Source organism: Chiloscyllium plagiosum, unplaced genomic scaffold, assembly GCF_037043375.1.
Source record: "Chiloscyllium plagiosum isolate Xiang-an unplaced genomic scaffold, Cpla_swu_hap1 HiC_scaffold_12, whole genome shotgun sequence".
Taxonomy (NCBI): Eukaryota; Metazoa; Chordata; class Chondrichthyes; order Orectolobiformes; family Hemiscylliidae; genus Chiloscyllium; species Chiloscyllium plagiosum.
In genome coordinates this window covers 90,071,222-90,089,986 of record NW_028270150.1, presented here as the reverse complement: position 1 = coordinate 90,089,986, position 18,765 = coordinate 90,071,222, and the positions used below count along the sequence as shown (strand labels likewise).

The 18,765-nt window shown below is 49.0% G+C and overlaps 1 protein-coding gene across 1 annotated transcript in view; it reads right to left on the bottom strand.

The window, feature by feature from the left end:
• Positions 1–17,022, bottom strand: part of LOC122555531 (seven in absentia homolog 3-like) — a 28,128-nt gene extending 11,106 nt beyond the window's left edge. Inside the window, exon 1 of the mRNA XM_043701550.2 lies at positions 16,888–17,022. Coding sequence (XP_043557485.2) covers positions 16,888–17,022 — 135 coding nt within the window. The remainder of the gene's footprint in view (positions 1–16,887) is intronic.
• Between the last annotated feature and the right edge of the window lie 1,743 nt (positions 17,023–18,765).

The window sequence follows — 18,765 nt, the reverse complement described above, 5'->3', positions numbered from 1 at the left end:
GTGTGACCCAGACAGTGAACGCTGGTTAACACTGCATTACCCAGACAGTGAACACTGGTTAGCACTACAAGACCCAGACAGTGAACACTGGTTAGCACTGTGTGATCCAGATCGTGAACACTGGTTAGCACTGCGTGACCCAGATCGTGAACACTGGTTAGCACTGTGTGACCCAGACAGTGAACACTGGTTAACACTGTGTGACCTAGATAGTGAACACTGGCTATCACTGTGTGACCCAGACAATGAACACTGGTTAGCACTGCGTGACCCAGATAGTGAACACTGTTCAGCACTGTGTGACACAGACAGTGAACACTGGTTATCACTGTGTGACCCAGACAGTGAACACTGGTTAGCACTGTGTGACCCAGACAGTGAACACTGGTTAGCACTGTGTAACCCAGACAGTGAACACTGGTTAGCACTGCGTGACACAGAGTAAACACTGGTTAGCACTGCGTGACCCAGACAGTGTACACTGGTTAGCACTGCATGAACCATACAGTGAACACTTAGTACTGTGTGATCCAGACAGTGAATACTGGTTAGCAATGCATGATCCAGGTAGTGAACGCTGGTTAGCACTGTGTGACCCACATAGTGAACACTGGTTAGCACTGTGTGACCCAGTGAACACTGGTCAGCACTGCGTGACCCAGACTGTGAACATTGTTAGCACAGTGTGAACCAGACAGTGAACACTAGTTAGCATTGCGTGACCCAGAATGAACTCTGGTTAGCACTATGTGACCCAGATAGTGAACACTGGTTAGCACAGTGTGACCCAGACAGTGAACACTGGTCAGCACTGCGTGACCCAGACTGTGAACATTGTTAGCACAATGTGAACCAGACAGTGAACACTAGTTAGCACTGCGTGACCCAGAATGAACACTGGTTAGCACTGCATGGCCCAGATAGTGAACACTCGTTAGCACTATGTGACCCAGACAGTGAACTCTGGTTAGCACTATGTGACCCAAATAGTGAATACTGGTTAGCACTGAGTGACACAAAGTGAACACTGGTTAGCACTGCATGACCCAGATAGTGAACACTGGTTAGCACTGTGTGACTCAGACAGTGAACACTGGTTAGCACTGCGTGACCCAGACTGTGAACATTGTTAGCACAGTGTGAACCAGACAGTGAACACTAGTTAGCACTGCATGACCCAGGTAGTGAACACTGGTTAGCACTTCGTGATCCTGAGACTGAACACTGGTTAGCACTATGTGACCCAGACAGTGAACTCTGGTTAGCACTGCGTGACCCAGACAGTGAACTCTGGTTAGTATTGTGTGACCCAGACAGTGAACACTGCTTAGCACTGCATGACCCAGACAGTGAACATTAGTTAGCACAGTGTGACTCAGGCAGTGAACACTGGTTAGCACTGCGTGACCGAGACAGTGAACACTGGTTAGCACTGCATGACACAGACAGTGAACATTAGTTAGCACAGTGTGATCCAGACAGTGAACACTGTTTGGCACAGTGTAACTCTGACCGTGAACAGTGGTTAGCACTGCGTGACCTAGACAGTGAACACTGGTTAGCACTGTGTGACTCAGAATGAACACTGGTTAGCACTGTGTGACCCAGAGTGAACACTGGTTAGCACTGTGTGACCCAGACAGTGAACACGGGTTAGCACTGTGAGACCCAGAGTGAACACGGGTCAGCCGTGACCCAGACAGTGAACACTGGTTTGCACTGTGTGACCCAGAGTGAACACTGGTTAGCTCTGTGTGACTCAGATAGTGAACACTGGTTAGCACTGCATGACGCAGACAGTGAACATTAGTTAGCACAGTGTGACCCAGACAGTGAACACTGGTTAGCACAGTGTAACTCTGACTGTGAACAGTGGTTAGCACTGTGTGACCCAGACAGGAAACACTGGTTAGCACTGTGTGACCCAGACAGTGAACACTGGTTAGCACTGCGTGACCCCGATAGTGAACATTGGTTAGCACTGTGTGACACAGACAGTGAACACTGGTTAGCACAGTGTGACCCGATGGTGAACACTGGTTAGCACTGCATGACCCAGACAGTGAACACAGGTTAGCACTGTGTGACCCAGACAGTGAATGGTGGTTATCACTGTGTGACCCAGACAGTGAACACTGGTTAGCACTACATGACCCAGATAATGAACACTGGTTAGCACTGCGCGATCCAGATAGTGAACACTGGTTAGCACTGCGTGACCCAGATAGTGAACACTTAGTACTGTGTGACCCAGACGGTGAACACTGGTTAGCACTGCATGACCCAGATAGTGAACACTGGTTAGCAGGGCATGACTCAGACAGTGAACACTGGTTAGCACTATGTGACCCAGACAGTGAACACTGGTTAGCACTACATGACCCAGATAGTGAACACTGGTTAGCACAGCGTGACCCAGAGTGAACACTTGGTTAGCACTGTGTGACCCAGTCAGTGAACATTGGTTTGCACTGCATGACCCAGACAGTGTACACTGGTTAGCACAGTGTGACCCAGATAATGAACACTGGTTAGCACTGCATGAACTAGACAGTGAACACTTAGTACGTGTGACCAAGACAGTGAACACTGGTTAGCACTGCATGATCCAGGTAGTGAACGCTGGTTAGCACTGTGTGACCTAGACAGTGAACACTGGTTATCACTGCATGACCAAGGTAGTGAATGCTGGTTAGCACTGTGTGACTCAGACAGTGAACACTGGTTAGCACTGCGTGACCCAGACTGTGAACATTGTTAGCACAGTGTGAACCAGACAGTGAACACTAGTTAGCATTGCGTGACCCAGAATGAACACTGGTTAGCACTGCATGGCCCAGATAGTGAACACTGGTTAGCACTTACTGATCCAGAGACTGAACTCTGGTTAGCACTATGTGACCCAGTGAACTCTGGTTAGCACTGCATGACCCAGATATTGAACACTGGTTAGCACTGCGTGACCCAGACAGTGAACACTGGTTAGCACTGTGTGACCCAGTGAACACTGGTTAGCACTGAGTGACCCAGAGTGAGCACTGTTAGCACAGTGTGATGCAGAGAGTGAACACTGGTTAGTATTGTGTGTCCCAGACAGTGAACACTGGTTAGCAGTGCATGACCCAGACAGTGAACACTGGTTAGTATTGTGTGACCCAGACAGTGAACACTCGTTAGCACTGCATGACTTAGACAGTGAACACTGGTTAGTATTGTGTGACCCAGACAGTGAACATTAGTTAGCACAGTGTGACCCAGGCAGTGAACACTGGGTTGCACTGCATGACCCAGATAGTGAGCAGTGGTTATTACTGTGTGACCCAGACAGTGAACACTGGTTATCACTGCATGACCCAGATAGTGAACACTGGTTAGCACTGTGAGACCCACGCAGTGAACACGAGTTAGCACTGCTTGACCCAGATAGTGAACACTGGTTAGCACTGTGAGTCCCACGCAGTGAACACGGGTTAGCACTGCTTGACCCAGACAGTGAACACTGGTTAGCACTGACATAGAAGGTGAATGTTAGTGAACACAATGATGGGTTAAACACTTGTAAAAGGTAACATTTGCAGGGGTTTTGGGAAAGAGACAGGGTGTGCAGGGGACTAAATGAACTGAGTTTCCCATTCTGCACTGCTCGATTCTGTGATTTGTTGTGAACTGATTTTTTGTTTGAACATTTGTCCATTGCAAATATCTTGTCATTATGGCTGTTAAACCAATTTGAAAGGAAATTAAATGAGGTGGATGGAACTATACAGAATGGATTGAATCTACCCTATATATACATATACACACACATACAAACACACACATATATGAGGCAGACTGTCGTTTCACACATTTGTATGATGCACCATTACATTCATTTTTATAGCCAATTGCTCAAATAAATGTAGCGTCAAGTTCTTCAGATAAAAACTATTTGGAAAGAATGTGGGGGTTAAAAGCTTGATCGAGCAGTCCAGGGGCTCTTCTGTCATTCCAGTGACTGGATCAAATATGAAGAGACTTTGAACTGTATTAGACTGAAAGCTGAACTGGTACAATTCAGCATTCTGGTAGCGAGAGGCTTGAAAGCTGAGGAGCTGACTGAATTTACCGCATCAGTGGGCCGATCTGTTTATATTCCAACCCATTACAGCCTCATCCATATGCAGGCCTTCAGTATTTGATGACTGTCTGTACTTTATTGGACAGGTTCAATGATTACAGTTAAAGGGACTCTGGGAATAGTGCATTAGTCTGAAATCCAGGAGATGGATGAGCCAGCCCTTCGAGACGCAATCAGTGTCAAGCTTACAATATCCTATTTCTGGCACAGTTTCTTTTACAAAAGGAACTCCCCACCTTCAGTTACTAAAGGACAACTGCTCTAAATTTAACAGTGTGCAGCTTCTTAAAAACAATTAAGTGATTGCAAGCTGGGTGTGTGTGGGGGGGGGGGGGTGGTTTGGCAAACAATTCGCAGCTTTTTACCAAATGCTTCACATAAATTCTGTCAGTCAGTCACATAGTCAATGACAGCTTGACAAAGTCAGTCAGTTTTACATTTGTTGCTAATTTATAACGAAACTCAGAGCAGTCTGTGCACAGGTATCTCTCAGCAAAACGTGGCTTGCTTCCTCACCTGAAAAGGTTGAGGAGGGATCTAACAGGTATGGTTATAATTATAGGTGACTCTGAAAAGATAGATGCAAACACCCTATTTTCTCTAGCGGGAAAATCTGTAGCAAAGGGGACGTAAAGTCCGAGCGGAGCCATTTAAAAGTGCAATTGGGAAACCTGTTCTACTCAAAAACATAAATCGCTCCCAAATCCCAGCAGGGCTTGGCAGCATCTGCGGAGATAAAGCAGAGTTAACCTGTGGGTCCAGAATGACTCTTTACTCGGCACACAAAAGGAAAATGGCAGTTGGGGTCCCTCATTTGATTGGATACAGTTCCAAAGACCACGGAAATTTACCAGATCAGGATCAATAGAATGGAGGTTGTTGGCTATTTTAATTGCTTTCACACATTTGCATAACATTGTGCCACACAAATGCCACGCAATGACCATGTCCAATAAGAGACAATCTAACCACCAGCCCTTGACATTCAACAGTGTTGCCATCACTGATTCTCCCACATTCTTGGGTTTACCATTGATCTGAAACACAACTGAACTCACCATATAAATACAGTGGCAACAAGAGCAGAGGCCAGGAATACTGCGGTGATTAACTCACCTCCTGACTCCCCAAATCCTGTCCACCATCTGCAAGGCACAAGTCAGGATTGTGATGGCATACTCCCCATTTGCCTGGATGGATGCCACTCTAACAACACTCAAGAAGATTGACACCATCCAGGACGAAGCTGCCCACCTGACTGACACCACATCCACAAGCATCCACTCCATCCACCACCAACACTTAGTAGCAGCAGTGTGCACTATCTACAAGTTGCACTACGGAAATTCACCAAAGATCCTCACACAGCACTTTCCAAACCCACAATCACTTCCATTTAAAAGAAGGCCAGCTTATATATGGGAACACCACCCCCAGCAAGTTCCCCTCCAAGCCACTCACCAGCCAGACTTGGAAATATATCACCATTCCTTCACTGTCGCTGGGTCAAAATCCTGGAATTCCCCCCCTAAGGGCATTTCGGGTTAACCCACAGCAAGTGGATTCAAGGCAGCAGCTCACCACCACCTTCTCATGGGCAACTAGGGATGGGCAATAAACGCTGGCCCAGCCACATCCCTTGAGTGAATTATAAAAAAAACTGACATCCATGTCCTCATCCTGCTGCAAGGAATGTCAACACAAGATCAAAGAACAGCACTACATCTTTCAATTTACAAGCTCCTGGACTCATCATAGGGTTCATCTATTTCAGCCCATGAATGTTCTCTCCCATATCGATTCTGGCTTTTTTTTCTCTCTCTCTCTCTCTCTCTCTTTCTCACGTTTTGCTTTTTGATAGAGCTGTTCATTGTCCTGCCATCCACACTCAGTTTGGACCAATGCTTTGTTTCTTCACTACAATTGTTACCTGTCCTGCTGCCTTCAGTTGCATGACATCTTTGTCATTTAATTTCTCCTGCCCTCTACGCAGATTTTCTCTCTCTCCTCTTTCATCTGAGCAGAGCCCATCACATTTCTAGCAGGCTCCCTGGACTCTAAACTCTTTCTCTCCCCAGAGACACTGCCAGAGCTACTGAGTTCCTCCAGCACTTTCTGTTGCCGTCTCAGATCTCCAACACTCGGAGTTACTCATTTCATAACCTTCCTACCATTTTTAAGTTCCTGCGAAGAGTCACGCTCTATTTGGAATATTAACCCGGCTTATTTCGCCGCCAGCACTTCCCAGCATTTTCTGTTTTTTTATTTCAGATCATCGGTATTTCATTTTTGTTATCAGTCAATTATGGTTTGGGCGTAGTTTTAAAGCACAGAGAGTAAGTGCAGATGAATGAAATTGAGGTGATCAGCTCGGATCTGATAGAATAGTGGAATAATATGAAAGACTTGAATGACTTTTTACTCCTATGTGGGACCTGGCTCTGATAATGGAGACAGTAGAAAGCCTGGCCACACATACATCCCTATGGCCTTCAATTATCCATTGAAATCTGGTCTCTTATTGAGACTGAGGATGGACCTCATGGTAAGTATGAGAGATCCCTACACTGTGGAAGCAGACCATTTGGTCTATTGAGTCCACACTGACCCTACGCGGAGTATTCCAGCCAGATCTTATCCCTTATCCCTGTAACCCTGTATTTCCCGTGGCTAAACCACCGACCTGCACATCCCTGGACACTATGAGCAATTTAGCACGGCCGACCCACCTAACATGTACATCTTTGGACTTTGGGAGGAAACTGGAGCATTCGGAGGAAACCCACACAGACACGGGGAGAATGTGCAAACTCCACACAGACAGTCGCCCGAGGTTGGAATCGAACCCAGGTCCCTGGGTCTGTGAGGCAGCAGTGCTAACCACTAATGCACCATACTGCCTTCCATGCCCTTCATGATTTTATAAACCTCTTTATGGGTCACCCCTCAGCTTCCGACACTCCAGGGGAGAAAAGCCCCAGCCTCTGCTTATAACTCAGACCCTCCAGTCCTGGCAAGATCCTTGTCAACTTTATCTGCACCTCTTCTAGTTTAACAACATCTTTCCTGCAGCAGGGTGACCAGAATTGTTACGCAGTATTCCAAAAGTCACATAGAACTCTCCTGGTTTTTGTATTACTGTGTCAACGAACAGATTCCTAGTGGAAGTGCTCTGAGCTCAGGTAGTCATGGAGATGTACAGCATTAAAACAGACCCTCCGGTCCAACTCATCCATGCCGAACCAGATATCCTCACCTAATCTAGTCCCATTTGCCAGCACTTGGCCCGTTATCCCTCTAAACTCTTCCAATTCATGTACCCTTCCAGATGCCTTTTAAATGCTGTAATTGTATCAGCCACCACCACATCCTCTGGCCGCTCATTCCATACACACACCACCCCCTGTGATGTCCCTACCCTGGGGAAAAGACCTTGTCTATTCATCCTACCCATGCCCCTTCATGATTTTATAAACCTCAACCTCCGACACTCCAGGGAAAACAGCCCCAGCCCACTCAGCCTCTCCCTATAGCTCAAACCCTCCAACCCCAGCAACATCCTGGAAATCTTTACTAAACCCTTTCAACCGCATCTTTCCCATAGCGGCAGGGAGACCAGAACTGAACGCAGTTTTCCAAAAGTGGTCTAACCAATGTCCTGTACAGCTGCAACATGACCTCCCAACTCCTAAACTCAATACTCTGACTGATAAAGCATACCAAATGCCTTCTTCACTATCCTATCTATCTGTTACTCCAGTTTCAAGGAACTGTGAACCTGCACTCCAAGGTCTCTTTGTTCGGCAACTCTCCCCAGGAGCCTATCATTAAATGTATAAATCCTGCCCTGATTTGCCTTTTCAAAATGCAACATCAGATGGGTTGCATTTGGTCAGCCGACTGCAAGCAAAGTCATTCTTGAGGTAATGTATCCCCACAAGGACGGAGCAAGCACAATTTCATACTTGTAGGTGACAACATTTATCTGCAGGAACTGCGATACACTTGTCTGTTCTGACATTATACCGGGGGGGGGGGGGGGGGAGGGGTGGTTTCTTTTGAGTAGCCATTCTACACATGAGCATTGTACAGCCAGATGCCCGGGGATAGTTCTTGCTCACTAATTGTCTGGCCTGGGTCCAAAGTTTTGAATTAATCGGATTTTATTTTCCTTCATCGACATGCTGTGAGGTGGCAGCAGAAGGTGAGCGTCAGGTTGGCAAACTGAGCTAACATTTACAAGTTCCTGTTGCAAAATGCCGGGGTCGAAATAAATCTGTTAGTCACAGGGAGCAGAGATAATTACGCCAATGACTCCTGAATGGTACTAGAGGGCTTTTTGATCTCTAACATCTCCCAGTTCTTAACACTCTTTCCACACACCATTTCTTCCCCCCCCCCCGCCCCCCACTGAGGCTGTTGGCAGTGCAGCTCGAATGGCAGGCCACGATGTGGGACTGGACAAGTCATTTGGTAAATCAGAGTTCAAGTTCTGTGTTGGAGAATGAGAATTTAGCTCCAACGTGGCCACTTCTCCACTTCTGTTTGTCAGAAAAGAATCCTGTGAAGGCATGAGCAGTTCACTGACATTCCTTTTATTAAGGGAAGGAAGCCCACAGGGACTGGATGGGACGAATGGCCTCCCCCTGGATACTCGAACGTCTCTACAACCTGGCCGGCCAAGCGTGACCCCAGTCACCCACCAGGATACTCGATTCCCAGCCACCCGTCTGCACCAAGAGGAATGAGAGGGGATCTTACAGAAACCTATAAAATTATGACAGGGATAGATAAGACTGAGGCAAGCACATTGTTTCCTCTGGTATGAGGGACTCGGACTAGGGGACATGGCTTCAAGATTAGCAGGAGTAGATTGAGGACAGAGATGAGGAGGAACTGCTTTTCTCAAAGAGTAGTGAATCTATGGAATTCTCTGCCCAAGGAAGCAGTAGAGGCAGCTTCATTAAACATATTCAAGACACAGTTGGATGGGTTTTTACATGGTAGGGGAATGAAGGGTTAGGGGGATAATGCAGGCGGGAGGAGCTGAGACAATGGATAGATCAGCCATGATCTTAATGAATGGCAGAACAGGCTCAATGGGCCAAATGGCCTCTGCCTGCTTCTATTACCATGAAATAAACCCATGAAAGGTCCCTCACCAACTCCTTTGACCAGGCCACAGGTTGGGTAACACCATGGCAACCTTGCCAGTGATGCCCCCAACAATGAGACGTTGCATTGGCTTATTCTGTTCCTGGTGTGCAAACAGCTGGCGTTACACAGTCTGAACTGGGGGTGGGGGTGGGGATGGGGGTGCGGGAGCACGGCTGGACTGGGCAGTCACTGGATGCCAGTGGCAATGTGCCTGCGACAGTGCCACAAGGGCTGACGTCCAGCCTCACCCTTTGATGGTTCCAAAAGGGCAGCGCTGCAAGAGGGAATGGGGGATTATGGAAACAATTGCTGTGAGCATGAGCACCACCACCTCGTTGGCTGTGGCCCCCCCCCCCCCCCCCCCCCGATGTTACCAGCAGTACGACCCAGTGCAAACTAAGTCTGTCGGTGAACGGTCCCACACACTTCCTGTTCTCGGCTTGCTTCCGGCCAAATCCCAGCAGGCTATGCACCGCTTACGGAAGCTTCAGGACGTGCTGGCACATGCCGACAATGATTCACATGCAGCAATATTGTTCCGAGGCAGTGACAGCCCGTGTGGTGCTTCACGGGTCATTTTAAAAGTAACATTTTGCACGAATTTCTGCAGAGGCCATTCGCTCGGCTGTCCTTCAATTCAAACTGCACGGTTTTTGCTAATTGCAAAGCTTCTTTATTCCCTGCGCTTCAATACCCAGAGAGGAGAAAGGTTGGAAATGCTGGGATTAGGAGAGGTGCAGGGATAATATGGATGGGTGAGGGACACATGGAAATTGGGGGAGATGCGGGGAGGGAGCTATGGGAGGAGATATGGGGCGGTGGCGGGTTACAGATGGTGGGGATTATATGGAGGGTGACATGGAAATGGACAGGTGAGGGAGCATACGCACAGTTGGGGAAATATATGGATGTATGTGGAGAGGATATGGATATGTGCAGCAAGGATATGGACAGGTGGGGGGAGGATATGGACAGGTGAGGGGAGGATATGGACAGGTTGGGGGAGGATATGGATAGGTTGGGGGAGGATATGGACAGGTGGGGGAGGATATAGACAGGTGAGGGGAGGATATGGACAGGTTGGGGGAGGATATGGATAGGTTGGGGGAGGATATGGACAGGTGGGGGAGGATATGGACAGGTGGGGGGAGGATATAGACAGGCGAGAGGAGGAAATGGACAGGTAAGGGGAGGAAATTGACAGGTGAGGGGAGGATATAGACAGGTGAGGGGAGGATATGGACAGGTGAGGGGAGGATATGGACAGGTGAGGGGAGGATATGGACAGGTGGGGGGAGGATATGGACAGGTGGGGGGAGGATATGGACAGGTGAGGGGAGGAAATGGACAGGTGGGGGGAGGATATGGACAGGTGGGGGGAGGATATGGACAGGTGAGGGGAGGAAATGGACAGGTGAGGGGAGGAAATGGACAGGTGGGGGGAGGATATGGACAGGTGGGGGGAGGATATGGACAGGTGGGGGGAGGATATGGACAGGTGGGGGGAGGAAATGGACAGGTGGGGGGAGGATATGGACAGGTGGGGGGAGGATATGGACAGGTGGGGGGAGGAATTGGACAGGTGGGGGGAGGAAATGGACAGGTTGGGGGAGGAAATGGACAGGTTGGGGGAGGATATGGACAGGTGGGGGGAGGATATGGACAGGTGGGGGGAGGATATGGACAGGTGAGGGGAGTCCTCTTCCACAACACCTGATGAAGGAGCAGCACTCCGAAAGCTAGTGCTTCCAAATAAACCTGTTGGACTACAACCCGGTGTGGTGTGATTTTTAACGTTGTGACATTGTAAGTCTTCACTGCAGGCACATGCCTGTAACTTGCAGTGACTGCAGAAATGATCAAATTCAGGCCCATTCACTCCAAGCAGCTCAGCCAGAGGGGGCTGACAGGTATTCGCCTCGACTCTCAGTCAAAGTGAGCGAAGTCTATTGGAGAGGGGTTTGGGAGAGGAGCACCGGTTGTGAGCCGAAGGGTGTGTGCTGAAAGGGACACTCTGGGATAGGTATGGTTCGGAGATGGGCAGAGTGTGGGGGTGAGGGTGGAGAATTGGTGGGTGGGAGCATGCAGCCTCAGACTTGGAATAGCAGACAAATAAACCTGAAAAGGAAACAATATGAACCATCTCCCATTTCTCAGAGAAGTCAATAAGTGGCAGCAATCTGCTGAGCATTTTGCAATAAATGCCATTTGAAACAGCCATCTCTGTCTGAGTGCCATTAGTAACACCACCAGATAGTGCTCAAATTAAGAAATGTAATTACCTTTTTTTTTGGTCCAGACCAGCACTGTTAGAGGAAAAGCAACTGAAATTAGACACTAATAAATCCCGAGGGAGCAATAATACCTGTATTTTTAGAGCTAAGTGCTACCTTTTAAAAGAACATTTATTTTCCAAACAATATTAGTTCATTTTAAAAGGCAGTTCTGTTCAAATGTTGAATAAAATGTAGCCTTCTTTTCAAAAAGTAAATCTATATTCCCTAAAGGAATTTACTTGTTAATGCCGTGTCAGATGAAAGGACGGGGAGTTGGAGGGGGGGAACTGAGTGAAATAATTGTCATCATCGATACCAAGGCTTTTTAAACCATGTAAAGCCGTTAGTGTCACAATTCATTTATTGATCCATTCCTCAGCTCGATGCTAAAGAGAATGTACTGCATGTGTGGTGTAACTTTCAGATTAATGGGGTGCATCACATCCAAATAAATCCCAAATGATCAAAATTTAAATTCCCCGTTGTGTTCGGAATAGCTGAAAAATTGCTCTCAGTACAGAATGGGAAGAGCAAGTATGGGGGGGGGATTGGAGGGGGATGGAGTAGGGATGGAGCAGGACAGGATGGGAACACGGGGGAGCGGAGCTGGGAATGGAGGGGACTGTTGGTGGGAATAATCGGGGATGGAGTGGGAATGCAAGGGGACAGAATAGGATTGGAGGGGGATGGAGAAAGTTTGCGAATGGAGGGGTGGCAATGAAAGGAGATGGGCTGATGGGAATGCTGGGTGATGGAGCTTGGGAAAGGATTGAAACACTAAATGCTCCGACTGGAATCTCTGGAGATGCTGCCAATTCCTATGCACGTACCAAAAAGAAGCAGAAATGTATTATTCGGGCCCTCAGACCTGCCTCACCGTTCAATAAGATTGTAGCTGACTCCTTGGTGTTTTAAATTCCACATTTCCCACCCTCTCCCGATAATCCTGGATATTTACAAACATCCACTTTCAGACAGAGAGCTCCAAATTCACAGCAACCCTCTGACAGACAGAAAATAAACTCCTTTTCTCTATCCTATTTTTAAACGACTCGTCTCAAGATTACTCATTCTTCCCAGATACACCTTGTCAAGTCCCATTCAGCACATTTCCCATTTTAACCAGGTCATCTCTGGCATTTCTAAACTCCAATGCAAACAAGCTCAGCCTGTCCAACCTACCCTGGTACGACAACGCAATCATTCCAGGTATCAATCTCACTCTCCTCCTCTGACTCACACAGGCAGAGACGGATGGAAGCAGTGGCAAAGATGAATTTCACTTCATCTCATCAGGGGGTTATGCAGATTTAGCAGAAGATCAGCAAACACAGCAGATACATTTCTGGTTTGTAACAGACTGTGCAGATAAGCCACCCCATCTATATCCAGCCTTCCAGCTCCATTGACTTGAATGATGTGTAACCCATGCAGTTTCTGGAATGGGAATCACTTTGAAACACTGGCCATTCACTAGCCTACCCTGGGCCTTTCTGAGATGTTCATACCCCTATCCCTGCACACTGTGGGACCACTAATGTGCCCCTATACCGCAGGCACTCAGTAAATAATGTTTAAAATAAACACAGAGGTATTGACGTTCACTGTTTATAAGCAAATTCCTAGAGGCAGCTCATATATACAGGCAAACTAACAATGCTGCTTATTATTATCAAGGCCATCGTATCGCACAATAGAAGAAGAAATCAGGTTCCAAAAGGAGTAGGAGAAAGTGGGAACTCGCAGATAGAGTCAGAGAGATGTACAGCACGGAAACAGACCCTTCGGTCCAACTCGTCCATGCCGACCAGATATCCTAAACTAATCTAGTCCCATTTGACAGCACTGGCCCATATCCTTCTAAACCCTTCCAAATAAACCTGTTGGACTAATACCCAGTGTAGTGTGATTTTTAACTTTGTGACATTGTAAGTCTGCGCTGTAGGTACATGCGCAGGTGTATTCATATACCCATCCAGATGCCTTTTAAATGCTGTAATTGTACCAGCCCCCACCACTTCCTCTGGCAGCTCATTCCATACACGCACCACCCTCTGCATGAAAAGGTTGGCCCTTTGGGTCCCTTTTAAATTTTTCCCCTCTCACCTTAAACCTACGCCCTTTAGTTCTGGACTCCTCCACTCCAGGGTAAAAAAAACCTTGTCTGTTGACCCTATCCATGCTCCCTCATGATTTTACAAACCTCTACAAGGTCACCCCTCAGTCTCTGACGGCCCAGGGCAACCAGCCTGCTGGAGATCAGAGTCCAGAAGAATGGTGCTGGAAAAGCACAGCAGGTCAGGCAGCATCCAAGGAGGGGGAGAGTCGATGTTGCGGGCATAAGGAAAGGAGTACCAATACGACCAAGATTTCCAGCAGTATATTTAAGGCAGATGTATACTTTCTTTTTAACCTGGGCTCCCTTAGCTGACCGCTGAGTGTTAAATCCTGCAGGTGGCACTGAATAGCAAATGCCCATTTAAATTCACAAGACTCTCAAGTGTCGGTGATCACAATGAAATAATAAACAAAGCTTTATCTAGAAAGAAAAGAAACACAAAAAAACTGCGTATGCTGGAAATCAGGAACAAAAACACAAACTGCTGGGGAAACTCAGCAGGTCTGGCAGCATCTGTGGGAAGAAATCAGTTAACATTCCGGGTTCAGTGACCTTTCTTTCAGAACAGCTTTAGCTAAATTCTTAAAGATTCCCCCCTTCCTCCCCACTCCACCCACCACCCCACAAAGTGAAGATTGCGTCCACCCTCCACATCACCCAGTGCTTTCCAGTCGCCCGCCCCAGTTTTATTTTATAGGAGGGCCCTTTTATTTAAACCTGACACTGCCGCCCTCATCCACCTGGACACTCCGCGCTGGTCTATTACCTGCCCTCGACCTCTTCATTTCCAACTGCTGCCGGGACATTAACAGCCTCAACCTGGCTACCTCCCTCCCCCACTCCAACCTCTCACCCTCACAATGCGCAGCCCTCCAATCCCTCTACTCCAATCCCAACCTCACCATCAAGCCAGCAGATAAAGGGGGCACACTGACCTCTACACTGCTGAAGCCAAACGCCAACTCGAGGACACCTCTTCCTACTGTCCCCTCGACCATGACCCCACCCCCCCCATCACCAAACCATCATCTCCCAGACCATACAGAACCTCATCACCTCAGGAGATCTCCCACCCAGGAGATCTCCCTACCTCGACACTCCCTACCTCGACACTGTCCTATTCCCCCCAGTCCAGGAACTCCCCACATACGTTTGAGACACCACCCACGCCCTCCACCTCCTCCAAGACTTCCGTTTCCCTGGACCCCAATGCCTCATCTTCACCATGGATATCCAATCCCTCTACACCTCCATCCGCCATGACCAGGGCCTCCAAGCCCTCCAATTTTTCCTCTCCCGACGTCCCCAACAGTACCCTTCCACCGACACTCTCATTCGTTTGGCCGAACTGGTCCTCACCCTTAACAATTTCTCCTTTGAATCCTCCCACTTCCTCCAGACCAAAGGGGTAGCCACGGGCACCCGTATGGGCCCCGGCTATGCCTGTCTCTTTGTTGGCTACGTAGAGCGGTTGATCTTCCGTAATTACACCGGCACCACTCCCCACCTCTTCCTCCGCTACATTGATGACTGCATTGGCACCAGCTCATGCTCCCGCGAGGAGGTTGAGCAATTCATCAACTTCACCAACACATTCCACCCTGACCTTAAATTTACCTGGACCATCTCTGACACCTCCCTCCCCTTCCTGGACCTCTCCATCTCCATTAATGACGACCGACTTGACACTGACATTTTTTTACAAACCCACCGACTCCCACAGCTACCTGGATTACACCTCTTCCCACCCCACCTCCTGCAAAAATGCCATCCCATATTCCCAATTCCTCCGCCTCCACCATATCTGCTCCCAGGAGGACCAGTTCCACCACAGAACACACCAGATGGCCTCCTTCTTTAGAGACCGCAATTTCCCTTCCCACGTGGTTAAAGATGCCCTCCAATGCATCTCGTCCACATCCTGCACCTCCGCCCTCAGACCCAACCCCTCCAACTGTAACAAGGACAGAACGCCCCTGGTGCTCACCTTCCACCCTACCAACCTTCGCATAAACCAAATCATCCGCCGACATTTCCGACAGACCCCACCACCAGGGATATATTTCCCTCCCCACCCCTCTCCGCCTTCCGCAAAGACCGTTCCCTCCGTGACTACCTGGTCAGGTCCACGCCCCCCTAAAACCCACCCTCCCATCCTGGCACCTTCCCCTGCCACCGCAGGAACTGCAAAACCCGCGCCCACACCTCCTCCTTCACCTCTATCCAAGGCCCTAAAGGAGCCTTCCACATCCATCAAAGTTTTACCTGCACATCCACTAATATCATTTATTGTATTCGTTGCTCTCGATGCGGTCTCCTCTACATTGGGGAGACTGGGCGCCTCCTAGCAGAGCGCTTTAGGGAACATCTCCGGGACACCCGCACCAATCAACCACACCGCCCCGTGGCCCAACATTTCAACTCCCCCTCCCACTCTGCCGAGGACATGGAGGTCCTGGGCCTCCTTCACCGCCGCTCCCTCACCACCAGACGCCTGGAGGAAGAACGCCTCATCTTCCGCCTCGGAACAACCCCAGGGCATCAATGTGGACTTCAACAGTTTCCTCATTTCCCCTTCCCCCACCTCACCCTAGTTCCAAACTTCCAGCTCAGCACTGTCCCCTTGTCCGACCTGCCTATCTCCTTTTCCACCTGTCCACTCCACCCTCTCCTCCCTGACCTATCACCTTCATCCCCTCCCCCACTCACCTCTTGTACTCTACGCTACTCTCTCCCCACCCCCACCCTCCTCTCGCTTATCTCTCCACCCTTCAGGCTCTCTGCCTGTATTCCTGATGAAGGGCTTTCGCTGCTCCTCGGATACTGCCTGAACTGCTGTGCTCTTCCAGAAACTGCCACCCTCATCATTGACGGTGAAAGGCAAATGCCTTTCTGGATTCTGTTGCTGGGGGAGCGATTGGATTTGCCAGTCTGTCGGGGGGGGGGGGGGGGGGGGTGGAGGGGGGCTTGATAACTGGCAGCTCTGGGCCAGTGTAACTGAGAGAGAAGCGTTTGCTTGCTGTGACCTGTAGTTGCACACAACTCAAAAAAGGGTGAGTGAGGACAAATCACCACGTTCCCAAATAAGTGGGTCACTGGATTGTTATTTAAATAGCCAGGGGTTATAGGGGGGGGGGAAGAGATGGAAAAAATGGAAACCTAAGCTGCTTTCCGTGGCGGTTGATTCAGCATTTAAACTCTGTACTAGGACTTACCGTCGGGCTGGTTGTAGGGCGCACAACACACACAAGTTGGACAGCGGCTGAGAAAGCTGCACTTGCCTTGTAGTACTGGGACCTGAAGTGCACAAGGTCTAACACAAAGCCAAAACAGTGTGTAAAGAATAGCATTGTCACCTTAAATCCCCTCCTCCTTTTAGCTGGAGGCAGACATCGAAGGGGTGAGCGGCAGACTGAGGATAATTTTGAACGGCGGCAGAGTTGAGTGGAGCTTGGCAAGTCGATATAAAATGCTCAAGAGTTCTTGCAGCAAGGAACTGACCAATCAGAGAGGCAGCAACGTTATCCTCAAGTACCAGAGGGAGCCAATAAAAAAGAGCCCTCCCCATCTTCCTTTCCCATCTCTGTCTCTCACACACACACACAGATACCCCCTGATGTGTAGAGATAACATTGATAAACCCTCTTCAACACCACTGTCCTTCCTGCTTGGAAACTGTAAGCACAGCCAATCTGGAAAACAGTGTTAAAAACCTTGAAAAAAAACACTTGACTCTGTGACCTTTCTTCTTGTTTTTAGAGGGAACTGAACTTCAATTTCTATTATTTTTTTTTAAAAACTGATTTCCTATTGCGGTTCTGCTTTGGGACAGGACTGTCCCAGCGCTGCACTGACACCCATTCCAGGTTCAGCCAGGAATCCAGTCCGGCAAAACGAACAACACTCAGTGTAGGAACGCCATCAACTCTTGCTCCTGGGGTTTGTAGGAGTATCAGGGAGTTGGAGAGTTACAGACAGGGTCATGGGGAGAGTTACAGACAGGCTCATGGGGAGAGTTACAGACAGGGTAATGGGGAGAGTTACAGTCAGGGTCTGGGGAGAGTTACAGATAGGGTCTGTGGGAGAGTTACAGTCAGGGTCTGGGGGAGAGTTACAGTCAGGGTCGGGGGGAGAGTTACAGTCAGGGTCGGGGGGACAGTTACAGTCAGGGTCATGGGGAGAGTTACAGTCAGGGTCTGGGGAGAGTTACAGATAGGGTCTGTGGGAGAGTTACAGTCAGGGTCTGGGGGAGAGTTACAGTCAGGGTCTGGGGGAGAGTTACAGTCAGGGTTCATGGGGAGAGTTACAGTCAGGGTCATGGGGAGAGTTACAGTAAGGGTCTGTGGGAGAGTTACAGTCAGGGTCTGGGGGAGAGTTACAGTCAGGGTCAGGGGGAGTGTTACAGTCAGGGTCTGGGGAGAGTTACAGATAGGGTCTGTGGGGGAGTTACAGTCAGGGTCATGGGGAGAGTTACAGTCAGGGTTCATGGGGAGAGTTACAGTCAGGGTCTGGGGAGAGTTACAGACAGGGTAATGGGGAGAGTTACAGTCAGGGTCTGGGGAAGAGTTACAGTCAGGGTCTGGGGGAGAGTTACAGTCAGGGTCGGGGGGACAGTTACAGTCAGGGTCTGGGGGAGAGTTACAGTCAGGGTCTGGTGGAGAGTTACAGTCCGGGTCTGGGGGAGAGTTACTGACAGGGTCTGGTGGAGAGTTACAGTCAGGGTCTGGGGGAGAGTTACTGACAGGGTGTGGGGGAGAGTTACAGTCAGGGTCTGGGGGAGAGTTACAGACAGGGTAATGGGGAGAGTTACAGTCAGGGTCTGGGGGAGAGTTACAGACAGGGTAATGGGGAGAGTTACAGTCAGGGTCTGGTGGAGAGTTACTGACAGAGTAATGGGGAGAGTTATAGACAGGGTCGTGGGGAGAGTTACAGTCAGGGTTAGATTAGATTAGATTACTTACAGTGTGGAAACAAGCCTTTCAGCCCAACAAGTCCACACCGCCCCGCCGAAGCGCAACCCACCCATTCCCCTACATTTACCCCTTACCTAACACTACGGGCAATTTAGCATGGCCAATTCACCTGACCTGCAC